The 17,249-nt window shown below is 41.6% G+C and overlaps 1 protein-coding gene across 1 annotated transcript in view; it reads left to right on the top strand.

Annotated features, from left to right (window-relative positions):
• The window catches only part of ralgps2 (Ral GEF with PH domain and SH3 binding motif 2), a 266,842-nt gene that overhangs the window by 76,802 nt on the left and 172,791 nt on the right, over positions 1 to 17,249 (top strand). The window contains exon 5 of the mRNA XM_055641989.1: positions 7,873 to 7,923. Within this exon, the coding sequence (XP_055497964.1) occupies positions 7,873 to 7,923 (51 nt within the window). The remainder of the gene's footprint in view (positions 1 to 7,872; positions 7,924 to 17,249) is intronic.

Below are 17,249 nucleotides of genomic sequence, written 5' to 3' on the forward strand. Positions count from 1 at the left end.
CAGCTACAACAGTTTGATTTTCGCATTGTCTACAAAAAAGGTAAAGGCATGCACATCGCAGGTACTCTATCTCGAGCACAACACCCATTTGAAAAAGAAGAAATCTCCGTTCTGAAAGTTTCATTCATTCCAACTGTCCGCCTGTGCCGCCTCGGCCAAACACACTGCCGCGGACAAAACCTCCCAGCTGCTGACTTCAATCATCAATGGCGGCTGGCCAAACAAACAGTCCCTCTGAACTGCGACCCTACTTTTTGGTACATGACAAACTTGTGCTACAGGACAGAGTAATAGTATAGGGCCATAAGACAGTCATCCCCCTCTCTCTGCGAAATGAGTATTATGAGGAGATCAACGGTGGCCACCCAGCGCTAAAATAATAATCTATTGACCGGGAATGACCAAGTATATTCGGGGAAAAAACAGTCATGCGCGATCAGCAACAGACAGGCGCCACACCAGCAGAAACAACCGCTTCTGTCCCAACCTGCCCCTTCTCTACCTTGGTCGTCCATGGCTGCGAATATCTTCGACTGGCATGGGAAGCATTATCTTGTGTTAGTGGACTCGTACTCGAGTTGGTTCAAAATTGACTTTCTACCAACCATCTCCTCAGAAATAGTCATCCAGAAACTCCGACAACACTTCGCCGTACATGGCATTCCAGCCCGCCTTCAGACTGACAACGGGACACAATTCACCAATCAAAAGTTCAATGACTTTGCCAAGCGCTGGAACTTTAAACATGTCACCAGCAGCCCAGAATATCCACAGTCCAATGGCCTTGCCAAACGAGCTGTCTGAAGCGCTAAACAACTCATGGAACGTGTACGTCTACTTGACGTCTACCTGGACCTGTTGAACTTTAGAAATATTGCCAGAGACAATGTTCTAGGCTCTCCAGCGCAGCGACTGAAGTCCCGCCGAACGAGACCTCCAGTGCCAGTGACACAGGATCACTTAACGGCCAAAGTTTTCTGCCCTGCTGTTGTTCAAAAGCGCGTGCAATCCAATCGAGACGTGCAGAAACGTGCCTAAGACAAAACCGGCAAGCCACTTAAGCCACTAATCCAAGGCCAAGTGGTTTGTCTACAGACAGACAAAGGACATACCAAACTGGGGTTCATCTACCTTTTCGATGTCAGTGGTACCATCTACAGACGCACCCGTCAACACATCCTTCCAGTGAAGGAACGACGTCCGACACTCCAGGATCCTGACGCACCTCCACTGAACTTTAAAGTGATTGCTGTTCCAGCCGTTCCAGTACCTGCTGCTGCCACTCCCCATCACTCCCCGCGTCGGTATGCTCCCCCTTTCCCTTTTGTAACCGGTTCACTGGTACCCCCGCGGCGGTCTTCCTCTACGGTCCCCCCCTAGAGCCCCTCGGGCTCACCCAAATGTGCCCTCAACGTTTCGGATGAAAAGGTTGATGAGGCAGCTCCTTAACATACGAGGACCGGGCTGGTTAGATATGGCGACTATGTTTAATCAATGTTTAACCGATTATGTTTAGCCAATATATTTGATATGGCATTTTGCATTTAGCAATTTATATATTCATCGTAGTGATAACGCTTCATCTACTTTTAATTTGTAGAAGAAGAGATGTAGATTGGCTATAGCATGTTAGCCAATTAGAATGTTTATTAATTATAACCCCGCCTAATTATAACATCCATAGTGTAAGATCCTACCCACTGTCTACCAGTTAGAGTAGCAGTGTGAACGTGTGATGTTCTGCTTCGTAGTTAATGACCTGAACAATAAAGATGCTTGTGTTGCAACCTGTGTGAGTTTGGACTCTTTACACTGGAGTTGCATGCGGAATGCATGCTTTTCATTCTGCAGGAAAATTGTCATAAATTGCAGTGGATCAGCTGGGTAAGTGGGATGAAGAATGGCGAATGGAGTTTAATTCGGAGAAATGCAAACTGTTGCATTTTTTGGAAGTCAAACTGGGGTAGGCTTTGACTTTCCAAATCACAAAACAGCCCTCCGCCATCACCTGATGTGTGCAATTTAGGATCCAATCATACTGTTATCTATTTAGTTACCCTTTTAAAATAACCAATAAACTTAGGCAGGTTCTCTCATCAACAAATCTTTGTTGGATGTCCCTAATCAAACTGCCTTTCCAAATGTAGATTAATTTTTTCCCTCATAATTTTTCTGAATATTGATGTCAAACTAACTGGCTACAATTACCAGGCTTACCTCTTCTGCTTTTCTTAAATAAAAGGATATTTATTGACATCCCGTTATTTGACACCTCACTTGTCGCCAGCAAAGGTGTATATAAATAAGTGAATCCATAAATCTCCCTTACTTTGCAAAACAGGCTGAAATGCATCTAGAACATGATCCCTGTCTCTCTGAGCATATTAATACAACTATGTAAGTCTCTTAAATGCAACTATCGTGTCTGCTTGCACCCCACACCAGACAGCATGTTCCTCGTTTTCCATGTTTTCACACCTACCATTCTCTGAAAAGATTTGTGCCCTGCACATCCCCTTTAAGCTTTTCCCCTTTCACCTTTGGCTATGCCTTCCTAGTATTTGACATTTCCACCCTGGGGGGGAGTGAAAGGTTCTGACTATCTACACTATTTATCTTCTCAAAATTTTATAAACTTCTATCAGATCTCTCCTTAGCCTTCAATACTCCAGAGAAAGCAACCTCTTCTTACAGCAAATACACTTGAATTGGCAGTATCCTGGTAAACCTCTTCTGCACCCTCTGAAAAGCCTCCACGCACTTCTGTTGATACGACCAAAACTGCACACAATGCTCCAAATGCACCTTAATCTAAGTTTTATAAAGCTGCAACATGATTTCCTGACTTTTATCCTCAATGCCGTCCTCCAATTAAGGCAAGTATGCACCTTTTGTGCCGCTCTGTCGACATTGTAAAAGCATGGAAAATAGGTACAGGAGCAGGCCAATCGGCCCCGTGAGCCACCACAGCCATTCAATATGATCATGGCTGATCATCCAAAATCAGTACCCCTTTCCTGCTTTCTCCCTTGATTCCATTAGCCTTAAGAACAATATTTAACATTGTGTTGCTACTTTCAGGGAGCTGTTGACTTGGATATCATATTGCCACTACACATCCATGCTAATAAGAATTCTGTCATTACCTGTGTAGTTTCCTTGACATTTGTCCTCCCAAACTGCAACACCTTACGATTGCCCAGATAAAACTCGCATCTGTCATTTCTCTGCCCATATCTGTAATTGATCTATATCTTCTAAGAACCATCTCATTACCTGCAGCTCCGCCAATATTTGTTTTGGCAGGTTTTATTCACCTTCATGCCCTCTAAGATATATAACACTTCCTTTTTAATGTAAACATGCTGTAGAAATTCAACATTGCAGTTAAAATGTCCAAATTAATAGAAATTGAAATTATTAATTTAAGATCTTGCCCAGGTTCTCTGGCGCCACACACAGATTCCGTCTTTACTCCCTAAAGAGCTTCATCTTTCCCTGGTTGCTCTCTTTCTCAACATATTTATAAAATGCCGTAGGATTTTTCTTGGCTGTCTAGTTAATAGATGGTGATGGTATTGAGCAGTGAATTAAAAATAAAACATGCTGAAACTGAGAGGCAGAAAACAGCAATGGCCAGGAGGATGGCATGGTGGCACAGTGGTAGAGTGGCTGCTTTACAGTGCCGGCGACACAGGTTCAATCCTGACTATGGGTGCTACCTGTATGGAGTTTGTATATTCTCCCCAAGACTGCATGGGTTTTCCCCGGGGGTGCTCCAGTTTCTTCCCACACTCCAAAGACGGACAAGTTTGTAGGTTAATTGGCTTTGGGAACAATTATAAATTATCCCTAGTGTGTAGGATAGTGCTAGTGTTGGTCGCTGTTCGTTGGTCATCGCGGACTCAGTGGGCTGAGGGCCTTTTTACGTGCTTTACCTAACTAAACTATATCATTCTTTCATTCTGATGAAATTGTCATGAAACTTGCAGAAAATTCCCAGCACAATTCATAATTCAGAATTCTTGCATCTTCAATTTTTGATTCTATTGATAAAATGGCAATTTACAACTGCAAGCTCTATATAGCTCTGGCCATGTTGCAGGGAGGAGGCATAACCGTCAAGAGGATGCAAAGGCAATCACATGTATGTTGTTGGGGCTGACATATGTTGGTTCTGAGAAGTAATTGATTCAGATTTGGTTATTTTCACCAAGGTGATTTAATTGAGATGTATAAAATTATATGACACTGAATCAGAGCACATAGAAAATAATTCTGACTGTACAGCGCTCTGAGATGAGGAAGCTGGATTGAATGTGATAGGTGGAGGATTAGATGCGAGTCGAGTAAAGGAGATTCATTGCCTAGTGGGCTCTGAAACCTACTGCTAGGAAAGGCAATAGGCAGAACTCTTATCATATTGAAAACGTAACTGGATGCACACCTGAAGTACCTATTTGGGGATAGCCGATACCGTTTTGCCTGGCAAGGAAATAATAAACAAAAATTCTATTAATTTTATGAGCAGTTAATTCATGGAACAAGACAAATTATAAAGAGCACTGAAGTTTCCTTTAAGTTCACTATTTTGAGGATTATGAATTGTGAGGCGATGCATTTAACAAATTTAATATAATGAATTGACATTTTTTTCAAAATGACCTCTTTGAACTTTTTAATCACGCCAATAGAAGGTCCCTCGTGATCCTGTTTAAATTGAAATTCCTTTCCACATAAATAAAAGGATGCAGCAGCATTTCCGTTTTATTAAATGCAAATTTCATTGTTATTTCTTTATTTCCAGCATTTTTTGTCTACCTTCATAGATATATGGGTTTTTATATATTTTTATTTATTGTTTAATTAATAACTGACTCAAGGAATTAATCTGGAAATACTGTTGATGTAAATAAGCGAAAATAAGTCTCAGTATCCTGCACCAAATTCTTTTAAGAGTTTGAAATGATTAACCTCCATCTATTTCAGTCTGAAAAAGGGTCTCAACCCGAAACGTCACTATTCCTTCGCTCCATAGATGCTGCCTCAGCCGCTGACTTTCTCTAGCTTTTTTGTCAATGTTTGATTTTTCCAGCATCTGCAGTGCTTTCTTAAACAATACCTCCATCTATTGGTTTGTTGTGATAGTGCAGGTATAACTGCAAATCCATCAAGACTTTACATGATTGAGAATTTTCTTCTGATAAAATACATCAGTGTATAAGGGCAGTAAATTAATGTTGCAGTAGTTATAAACATGTCAGTACAAAGCATTGAATGTTTAGTTTTATTACAATAGGAATTTAAGTTGTTCAATTCTGGAGAAAAAAATGGTCTTGATGATGAACCAACATTTTTATTCATTGCAAACTATAATGCAACACTGATTTAAACCAAAATAATTAACTTGCCACAATTTAAAGAAAACATTTAAATTACAATTGCAAAATAGTCGCTTTGTGTTTGTTTGCAATTCTGATACAAATTGGAGACCAGCCATCTAGTCCGTTTAGCTTGTTCTGCCATTCACCAACATTGTGGCTGATCTTCACCCTCAGCTCTATTTTCCTGCACTCTTCCCATATACCTTGGTTTCTTTAATATCATCAACAATTTTTTGTTCTAAATACACTCAATTTCTAGGTAGAGAATTTGCACTTTTTGAGTGAATTTTTTTTTAATTACCTCAGTGATTTAATGGGCTACCACTTAATCTGAAAATAAGACTCTTTGATCTAGATGGTTCAACAAGAGGAAATATCCCCCTATTAACTGTTATGCAAGTCCCAAAAGCATATTGTAAGTTTCAATGCAATATAATCTCATTCTGCTAAACTTTGAGATGGCGCAGCCTATTTTCTCCTCGTATGACAAATTTCTCATTCCATTTACAAGTCTTGTGAACCTTTGTGCACTGGGAAAGGAATTAATTCAGTTGTTTCCCAGTTTTATGTTATTCCGTGGTTGCTATCTCTTAATCTCTTTCCCAATTGTTATCACTTTTTCCTAAAACTGTTAATGCAATTAATATGCTTGTTAATATGTTTTTTAATTAATGTTTACCATACTGAATTTTAACTGAAATGCAGATAAGTGTGAGATGTTGCATTTTGGGGAGTCAAACCAGGGCAGGACCTTCACAGTCGGGCCTTGGGGAGTGTTGAAGAGCAGAATTATCTAGGAGTACAGATATACAGTTCCCTGAAAGTGGAGTCACAGTCAAGAAGGCTTTTGGTATATTGATCTTCTTCAGTCATGGTGTTGAGTACAGAGGTTGGGATGTTTTGATACATTTGTCGAACATGTCAGTGAGGCTGCACTTAAAATATTGCGTTCAGTTTTTGTCATCTTGCTACAGGAAGGATATCATTAAGCAGGAAAAAATGCAGTGAAGATTTACGTGGATGTTGATAGGGTCGTGGGCCTGAGGTGGAAAGAGAGGTTGGGTATGATTGAACTTTATACCTTGGAGTGCAGGTGGCTGAGAGGTGATCTTATGGAGCTGTATACGTTCATGAGGAGAACAAACGGGGTGAATGCACAGTCTTTTATTCTCGGAGTAGGGGAATCAAGAACCAGGTTTTAGGTAAAAAGGGAAAGATTTAACTGGAACCTGAAGGACAACTGTTTCTCAGAAGGTGGTGGATATGGAATTTGCTGCCAGAGGAGGTAGTTGAGGCAGGTAAGGTAACAACATTTAAAAGTCATTTGTACAGGGATTGGAAAGGGTTAGAATGATATGGGCCAAATGCAGGTAGCTCAGACTAGATGGGGCCTCTGAGTTGGCATAGACAAGTTGGGCTGAAGAGCCTGTCTCTGCTTTATGACTCTGACTTCATATATACTTTCTGAGCACTTCAGAATCCTTCAATCGTGTGAAAGGCAAATATTATTGTTTCCAGAGGTTTTCTTTGAAAGAAAATGTTAAATTATTACAAAGGTCATCACTTTGGACGCATAGAAAATTATATTAGCCTTTCTTGTGATTTAATTTTTTTTTTGTAATTTCCAGAAATTAGAATGGGTCAGTACTTGCTGAGAAATACTAGCAATTCTGTGAAATTGCTGGCATCTCCCAAATTGTGCTGGGAAACTGGTTGTTGGAAGAGCAAGTCCATTTATTTCAATGTGTATCAATTGTGGTGGGACGCAGCAGCGGAAAGAGGCGGTGGGGCAGTGTTGAAAAGGCTGCAAAAGACCTAGGATGGTGGTAAACTTCAAGAATACTTTAAATCTTTTAACCCTAATTTTAAAAGCCAACTTGGTCTGTATGTATGAGATGGGCTGAATGGTCTGGTTCTATGCTTTGTACCCATATCACAGAAGGGTTTTTGAAAAGTTTGTTAACTGGCTAAATCAGATACTGCAAAAGGAAAGTTTATGCTTAAAATATGAATTAATAATACTTTTGCTGAGATTATATCTTGAAAATAATAGGCAAGCAAGATTTATTGATTAGCAAGTTTTTATCCTTTTGTATCTGTCTGCATCAGCCAAATCTTGCAAAAATCCTGCCAACAGTTACCTTCATAACCGATAGTACTTCTGGAGTTTTTCAGTTGGAAATTGTTAAAATCGCTTCAGACGTTCTATCTATCCATCAGTCTTTCAATTAACTGTTATACGACCCATGATTTTATGCTATGTCGCAGAATTCCCCTTAGAACTGAGCAGGTCAGTGAGGTTTCCTTTCTTTGTTTGTTAGTTGAGGTGTAAAGGTTCAGGCATCAATGATGATGATGATGCATTATAAAACATTTAATATTGTAAAGTTAATGACGACTGGGGAACTTATTTTGTAATTTATAACGTGCACAATTATTGTGAAGGTTGATTACTTTATCAATTAAATTGTAATTTTTTGTTTTACAGAGTCAGATAACATTAATGGATGCACCAGTTTTTAAAGCTATTCAGCCTGAGGTGAGTTTAGTAATATCGCTGTCTCTAATGATAGGCACTGTAATGATGAGTAATAGATGCTGTAATAATGATCAAAGGCATTATGTGAGTTAATGATTGATCGCCTTCATCCCATGATACATTATGATTCTATTTTGTTCCAACAGCCTCGAGATGTTTGCAATTTATAACTTGAGGTTTATCAATTTCATCTTTTGGTCAGTAGGTGGACAAACTGCCCTGGTCTGTCTCAGACCTTTGATTAGAAATGTCATATCACAATCAAATTCTGCTAAAATCTGATGTGATGAATGAAGTGGCAGTGAGGGTGTGATCCTAATGCTTCCTTTGAATTGATGGGCTTTTCAGGTGGAATCTTTAATAATGATATGTAATGCGTTTGAACTGAGAGAGGCAATGGTAATGCGAAAGGGCATGATCATACTTGGGACATTGACAAGTAACGGTAAGTTTGAACCATCTGATTGATCCCATGCAGAAGTGATTGTCTGAGGAGAGAAATTTGATATGAGAGTGCTCTTTTGTTATTGACATTGGGCATGCTGTCTAATACTTCTGCTGCTGTGGTAGTAGAAACCAGTCAAATTAATGAACTACTGAGTTCTGAAGGGTTCCATTTGCATATGAGCTTTTTATTTCTAACTTCTGTTAACTATGAAGGGTGTAGTAAATCTGACAGCTTTGATTTGAAGCTGGTAAAAACACTCAGAAGGCGTTTGTGAAAGAGAAATTGTGAATGTTGGGGTATTGGCGACAAGGTTAGAGGTTAGAATTTTTTCATGGAAATTAACATTGTCGGGCACTTCTGTGGCGCAAACATTATTTGTGAATTCGCAGACTGTGCTTGAATGTTGGCCTGTCTTGTTACATACAGAAGAGATACAAAAAGCTGGAGTAACTCAGTGGGTTAGGCAGTATCTCTGGAGAAAAGGAATAGGTGATGTTTTGGGTAGTGACCTATTTTCTGACTGACTATCATGGGGAAGGGGAACGAGAAATATAGGTGGTACTTGGGAGAAATGAATGGAAGATATGCTATACTTCAGTTCTGGCCATGTGGGTCGTGTACTCAATACCTGTCCAAATTACTTGCAATTATTTGGTGGATATTGGCAATGAACAGCTACTTTATATTTTGAGTATATCTTCCATCTATGAATAGGTGCTTCAGAGCAGTAATATTTATTTTCTACTCATAACATTGTGTCGGTGTTCTTTGACTTTTCCCACATTGCATCACAGACCCAATTTTATGTAGAAACAATGCTAATTAATATAAATGTACCATTTAAGAGCAGTTTCTAGGAAAAAACATTCATAGATTAATTGCCTTTTTAGTGAGTCAACTGAAGTGACGATTGAAAGAAACACTCAAATGAATCTTTAGTCTGACTATGTATTAATACATAGATCACTTAATGCATACTTAATGCATTAAGTCATAAAACAAATGATTTGAACACAGATACTCCTCTTGTGAAATGAAAACGTGTAACTAACTAAGGGGATAATAGGGCCCTGCAAAGACCAATCTCCTATAATGATTGTGACAATTAGCCCTTCTGCGTGCTATTGAAGCTGTTCAAAATCATTTCACTGCATGTGATGAATAAAATTGACTGAATTTGTTAATATATATTGAGCTGTTGAGAGATATTTCAGAATTTCTTGCTTTATTACAACCCAAATGGTCAATATCTTGTTTTCAGTGTAATTGGTCTCTGAAAATGCCAGTTCAGCAATACCTTGGAACTTTCACATTTCTGTGATCAGTCAATCAATGCTGGAAAGCACTCTTCCCCAGTTAAGGTATCAATTCTTTTAGCATTCTCTGACATCTTCATAGACCATTAAGGCCTCAAAAAGGCACAACAGAGGATGTACTTCCTGCGGCAGCTGAGGAAGCACAATCTGTCACAGGCAATGATGGTCCAATTCTACACGGCCATCGTAGAGTCTGTTCTCACCTTCTCCATCACGGTCAGGTTTGGCTCAGCCCCAAGCACGACACCTGGAGGCTGCAGCGAATCGTCCGATCAGCAGAGAAGTTTATTGACTGCAGCCTTCCCTCCATTGATGAACTGTACACTGCAAGGGCCAGGAAGCGAGCGGGCACGATCATCTCTGATCCCTCTCACCCGGGCCACAAACTCTTTGAATCGCTTCCCTCTAGAAGGCGACTCCGGACTGTCAAAACTGCCACAGCCAGACATAAAAACAATTTTTATCCACGATTACTTACTCTACTCGACAGCCAAAAATTTGTAGCCTCCCTTTGATCTGGTGTTTTGTTGGTTCACATGCTTGATCAATGGTGTTTTATCACTAATGTTTTATTATTATTAATGTTCAGTGTTTTCTGAGTCATTCGTAACTGTCATTGTATGTCATGTTGTTACTTGTGGTCGGAGCACCAAGGCAAATTCCTTGTATGTGAATACTTGGCCAATAAACTTAAATATCCTTTATGAGGCCTATTCAAACTGAAAAACACTGTCTAGTCTTTTGTCCTGGATTGGTCGTTTTTAACCCCTTTCTCTTCTCATAATAATCCTACTGCTCACATGAAGACTTCTATTCCTATCATCCTTTTGTATATCTATATGTTTATATTTCTACATTTCCTTACAACATTGGATAGAGGCAATTTGGCTCATCAATTAGATGTCACAGAGCAATCAGATGCCCTGCTAATTTTCCTTGTAAATTTCCCTCAACTCCAAAGTTTACTACTCGCTAACACACTAGGGTCAATGTATGATGGCCAATTAAACCCATTAACCCACAAACCTTTGTTATGTGGGAGGAAAGCCATGCTGTCATAATCATAATCATAATAGTAATTTATTAGCCAAGTGTGTTTCGCAACATACGAGGAATATGATTTGCCATACAGTCATACCATTAAAGAGCAACAAGACACCCAAATACATTTTTAACATGAACATCCACCACAGTGACTTACCCAAATTCCTCACTGTGATGGAAGGCAAAAAAGGTTCAATCTCTTCCCTTCCTTGTTCTCCCGCGGTCAGGGGCTTCGAGCCTTCCATTGACGAGATCTTGGCTCCCATAGCTGGTGGTCAGGCCCTCTGCATCGGGGCGATCAAGCCCCTGCATCAGGGCGATCTCAGTTCCCCGCACTGGGCGATTGCACCCCGGGTCGGGGCTAGTCGAACCTCTTGCGACTTTGGAGCTTCCCGACATCAGTCTCTACCCGTGACAGCGAGCTCCTTGATGGTGAAATCTGCAGGCCGCGGTTGGAGCGTCGATTCCAGGCAAGGGATCGCAGGTTCCGATGATTAGTCTACGGGCCCCTGGTGGGGCTCAAAGTCAGTCTCAAGCAAGACCGCCAGCTCCATGATTTTAGGCTGCAGAGCGAGAGGAGATACTATCCAGAAAATAATCGCATCTCCAGCAAGGTAAGAGATTGAAAATAAGTTTCCCCCGACACCCGACTCCCTCCCCCACCCCCCACATAAAACAAACCAGAGAACATTAACACATCCTTTTTAAAACACACTAAAAATACCAAAAAAGACAAAAAGACAGATAGACTGTAGGCGAGGCTGCCATAGCTGACGGCGTCACGTGGTGGTATGTGCAGAATGTGCCAACTCTGCACAGACAGCATTTGGGATTAGCATTGAAACCTAGTCACTGGAGCTGTGAGGCATCTATTGTACTAGCTGTGCCTCTTTGTTTTTATATTCTGAGAAGGATATATCACAATATTTGTCAGCTTTTTCTGACTTGATGTTGGTTTGGATATCGCCATTTTTCTATTTACCATGTTATTCCTGAAAAATTATACTTAGAGATAATATATATAAGCATCTGGATAAACAGGGTCTGATTAGGAACAGTCAGCATGGATTTGTGCCTGGAAGGTCATGTTTGACTAATCTTGAATTTTTTGAAGAGGTTACTCAGGAAATTGATGAGGGTAAAGCAGTGCATGTTGTATACATGGACTTCAGTAAGGCCTTTGACAAGGTTCCTCACGGAAGGTTGGTTAAGAAGGTTCAATGGTTGGGGATTAATGGAGGAGTAGCAAGATGGATTCAACAATGGCTGAATGGGAGATGCCAGAGAGTAATGGTGGATGGTTGTTTGTCAGGTTGGAGGCCAGTGACTAGTGGGGTGCCACAGGGATCTGTGTTGGGTCCACTGTTGTTTGTCATGTACATCAATGATCTGGATGATGGTGTGGTAAATTGGATTAGTAAGTATGCAGATGATACTAAGATAGGTGGGGTTGTGGATAATGAAGTAGATTTTCAAAGTCTACAGAGAGATTTATGCCAGTTGGAAGAGTGGGCTGAAAGATGGCAGATGGAGTTTAATGCTGATAAGTGTGAGGTGCTACATCTTGGCAGGACAAATCAAAATAGGACGTACATGGTAAATGGTAGGGAATTGAAGAATGCAGGTGAACAGAGGGATCTGGGAATAACTGTGCACAGTTCCCTGAAAGTGGAATCTCATGTAGATAGGGTGATAAAGAAAGCTTTTGGTGTGCTGGCCTTTATAAATCAGAGCATTGAGTATAGAAGTTGGGATGTAATGTTAAAATTGTACAAGGCATTGGTGAGGCCAATTTTGGAGTATGGTGTACAATTTTGGTCGCCTAATTATAGGGAGGATGTCAACAAAATAGGGAGAGTACAGAGGAGATTTAGGAGATTTAAGAGAAAGGTTGAACAAGTTAGGGCTTTATTCTTTGGAGCGCAGAAGGTTAAGGGGGGACTTGATAGAGGTCTTTAAAATGATGAGAGGGATAGACAGAGTTGACGTGGATAAGCTTTTCCCAATGAGAGTAGGGAAGATTCAAACAAGGGGACATGACTTGAGAATTAAGGGACAGAAGTTTAGGAGTAACATGAGGGGGAACTTCTTTACTCATTGGTGGCTGTGTGGAATGAGCTTCCAGTGAAGGTGGTGGAGGCAGGTTCGTTTTTATCATTTAAAAATAAATTGGATAGTTATATGGACGGGAAAGGTATGGAGGGTTATGGTCTGAACGCAGGTGTATGGGACTAGGGGAGAATACGTGTTCGGCACGGACTAGAAGGGTCGAGATGGCCTGTTTCCGTGCTGTAATTGTTATGTGGTTATTATATGGTTATAAGATCCTACCCACTGTCTACCGGTTAGAGTAGCAGTGTGAACGTGTGATGACCTGCTTAGTAGTTAATGACCTTAACAATAAAGATGCTTGTGTTTCAACCTGTGTGAGTTTGGACTCTACATGGAGTCAGAAAATCAGGTCTACCCCGCATCTTTTTACCGCGATTTATTTAGTTTACCAGTTTTTATTTGCGTGTTTTTTTGTAATTTGAGGACATGGCTAACTCTTGTCGAAAGCCTAGCCCGCTCGTGTTTGATTCTGATATTGCCGAGCGATGGCGAATGTTTGAGAAGGACTACTCTCATTATATCCGCATCGTTCACCGAAACAATCCCGACGATTTGAAGGCTTCACTACTGTTGAATTTAGCTGGTCCGGAGGCTATGATCTGCGCTGACTTGTTCGAATTTGCACCTGCTCAACTGGATGGGAATGGACAGGTATTGGTGCCAGCTGAATCTATTGACAACTCTATGGTGTTGCTGAGGAAGTTTAGAGAACTGTGTGACCTGCCGTCTAACAGAATCCTTGAGAGAACAAGATTTTTTGCTCGAATGCAACAGGCTGACTAGCCTGTGGAACGATTCATCAGTGACCTGAGACACATCAGCTCTCGATGCAGATTTGGTGAGTTGACAAATGAGTTAGTTCGCGATAAAATTGTGGGAGGAATGAGCGACCGCAAGCTGCGAGCCGAACTGCTGCGGAATGCAGAACTGACTTTAGATCAAGCAATTCATGCTTGTCAGATGGCTGAGACTGTGGCACCACTGGCTGATTTTGATGGCGCGAATGCTAATCAACAGTTGAATGTAAATCTGGCTCGTTACTCTCCACAAAGATTTCTCAATGCATCCAGCAAAGCTCAGAACATGCCTAACACCAGGTGTACGAACTGTAACTATTTCCACTCCGGGGGCGCCAATTTTGCGTAGCCCACGGGAAAGTATGTCATAATTGCAAGAAACTCAACCACTTTGCTAAATGTTGTCGATCCAGTGGGATTACGGCTTCAAGGACAAAGCTGCACCTGATTCAACAAGACCTGTCTGATTCTGATTCTCATGAACAAGACGAATCTTCCCACGGGAACAACTCTGATAACACAGACACTGAGTCTACCGTACTTTCCCTAAACCTGCACACCGCAGGCAAAGTGACTGATCCTGCTGTGACCATGATAATCAATAACAAACCACTGATCGGCAAAGTCGATAACGGCGCCCGCGTGAACTCATGTCACTCAAAGTGTTCAACAAGATAAGAACCACTGAGCTCATAAAAAAAAACCTCTTCCACTCTACATGCTTACGGAGGAGAAATTCTCCACCCGTTGGGCAAAGCTGATTTCAACGGTACCATCAATGAACAGACCAAGGACTTGCTATTTTATATCGTTCAGCCAAGTTCTGAAACCCTGCTCGGCATCGATGCGTGCCATGACCTAGGTTTGGTCTATTTCGGGCGTGCTGTCCACAAACTGCTTGACAGAGGAACCAACCAGACAGATGCTATCCAACAACAAATATTTGTTTGACAACAAACTCGGCAAACTACCTATAATATACACGATCATTGTTGACCATACAGTCACCCCAATCGTACGTGCCCCTCACCGCGTCCCGCATGGTATGTGTGAGCAAATACACGATGAACTGAAACGTATGGTCCATTGGAGTTCTTGCCAAAGTCAGTGAACCCTCTGATTGGGTTTCCAGCATAGTTGTCACCACAAAGAAAGACAAAAAGCAGTTGCGCATCTGCATCAATCCTAAAGATTTGAACACAGCAATCAAACGCCAACACTACCCAATGAGGACCACCGACGACGTAGCGGTACAAATTGGTAATGCAACGGTTTTCTCAGTCTTGGATGCCAAAACGTCGTTCTGGCAAATCCCGTTAGACCCTGCTTCATCGTCGTTAACAACCTTCGCCACCCCATTCGGATGTTACCGATTCCTAAGATTGCCCTTTGGCATCAACTCTGCCAGTGAAGTTTTCCAGCATGCAACGGAACAACTGTTTGCAGAATTTCCCTGTGCCATCATAGTTGACGACATCCTGGTTCATGGACGCGATGCCACTGAGCACGATACCAACCTACGCAAAGTTCTGGACCGTGCCAGAGACATCGATTTAAAACTGAAGTGCAAGATCAGGGTACATAACTAATGAAAAAACACATGGAAGGTGAATTGCATGCTGAGCTTTGACACCAGATCTAGAATAAAGTACAGTTTGAACACTGATTTTTCCTGCATCCTCGGTTTTGAGCCTTTCTGAACTGTCCGTTTTTTCTGCACCATGAGATCATGTTATAACGAAATGACAATACACCCCTGACATGCTAATGACGCGCAGAGATTGAATAAATATATTACAGTGAAGGAGTTAAGAATTTTTAAATAGTTGACAAGCAGCTTGATAGAGTAAACCAGTAGATTGGCCCTTTTTGATCTGTATCTATCCAACATTTTCTGTTTTTTCAGATCTCCTGAGTTTATCTGTGTGAACGATATTGTTGAATTTAAACATAAACTCTTTGTGCTCTGAATACGAGAATGTCAGAGAGGTATGATTGAGTAAGAGATTGTGGGAGAATGGATCACAGATAAAGCAGATTTGCAACGCATGGGTACAACTTAATCTCATCATGCAGGGTACTACTTAATCTCATCATGCAGGGTACAAAGTACAAACCCACAGTCAGCACATTGTGTCATCCCAAGATAGACTTGCCCATACATGATTCTTAATGGTACAGTCCCCCGATAACTTATGTAATTAATTTTTATATCACTCTCTCAACCTTTCCCATCCATATACCAGTTCAAATGGCTTTTTAAATGCATATAAACACAAATCCTGGCTTAGGTAAAAAACTATTTTTAATGTTACAAAATTTGGACAAATGTTTCTTGATGGCAATTAAGGATTGACCATACAGTTGTCTAATTGGTCAACATGTAAAAAGAGTTAGCACATTTTAAGTCATTCAACATTGGCAGTTAATGGCTAGATCTCACGGTGCGACCTGATGCAAGATGTCACCCGAGTGAAGTGGTCGTGGTCCAGTAAGAGTTCCGCACGATATAGCGGGAGGTAGATAAAGAGTTCCCACGGTACTCTGCAATTCTGTCATTTTTGCGAGTGACTTGTCCGTCTCCCGATCTTTCCCGTTAATCGTGAATGAACATCGTGGACTGTAGTGTAGTTAATCACGTGGCACAAATGATGTTACTTTGTTGTCACACACTATATTGTTTTTTTTCACCCGAGCTCTTTAATGCGCTGAAGAATAATCTGTGTTTTTTTAGACAAATGTTGTTTGGTGTGATGCACCTTCTCTCAATATGTGCAAGAAGTCGTCTTTTTATTTTGTCAAATATGAATAAAGACTGTGTCTCACATTGACCATGATGATTGTGTTATTTTATGATCTACTGAGAGGTGAAACTTTCAGTCTGAAGAAGGCTCTCGACCCGAAACGCCACCCGTTCCTTCTCTCCAGAGATGCTGCCTGTCCCGCTGAGTTGCTCCAAGCAACTGGTGTCTATCTTCAAAGGACTGACCACCGGGCTGGTTGTCGGGGCTGGCGTGTTGCGTTTCACAGACCGAACTTGGGACGGGACTGGAGTTGGGAGGGAAGGGTGGGGGAGTCGAGGGAGAGGAGGGGGAGACAGATGGGGGTGTCTTCATTTAGTGGTGGTGGGTGTCTGTCACTGAAACAGGCAGGTGAGATTTCACATTCACCTTGTGTGTGCCTCTCTCTCTCTCTCTCCCTCCCTCCCTCCCTCACACAGGCATGAATGGATGAACTCCGCGGGCCAGGCAGCATCTACGGAGGGAAATGGACACGCAAATGCTGGAGAAAATCGGCGGGTGCAGCGGGGCCGAAACGTTGTCTATCTCCTTCGTTCCATAGATGCTGCTGCACCCGCTGAGTTTCTCCAGCATTCGCGTGTGTGGGTGGGAGTTGGGGGGGGGAGAGAGACATAAGGCAGCCTGAAGAATGGGTCGCCTGTCCATTTCCCTCCGTAGATGCTGCCTGGCCCGCGGAGTTCATCCATTCATGCCTGTGTGAAAGGGAGGGAGAGAGAGAGAGAGAGAGAGGCACACACAAGGTGAATGTGAAATCTCACCTGCCTGTTTCAGTGACAGACACCCACCGCCACTAAATGAAGACACCCCC

The sequence above is a fragment of the Leucoraja erinacea genome, chromosome 10, assembly GCF_028641065.1.
Source record: "Leucoraja erinacea ecotype New England chromosome 10, Leri_hhj_1, whole genome shotgun sequence".
NCBI lineage: Eukaryota > Metazoa > Chordata > Chondrichthyes > Rajiformes > Rajidae > Leucoraja > Leucoraja erinaceus.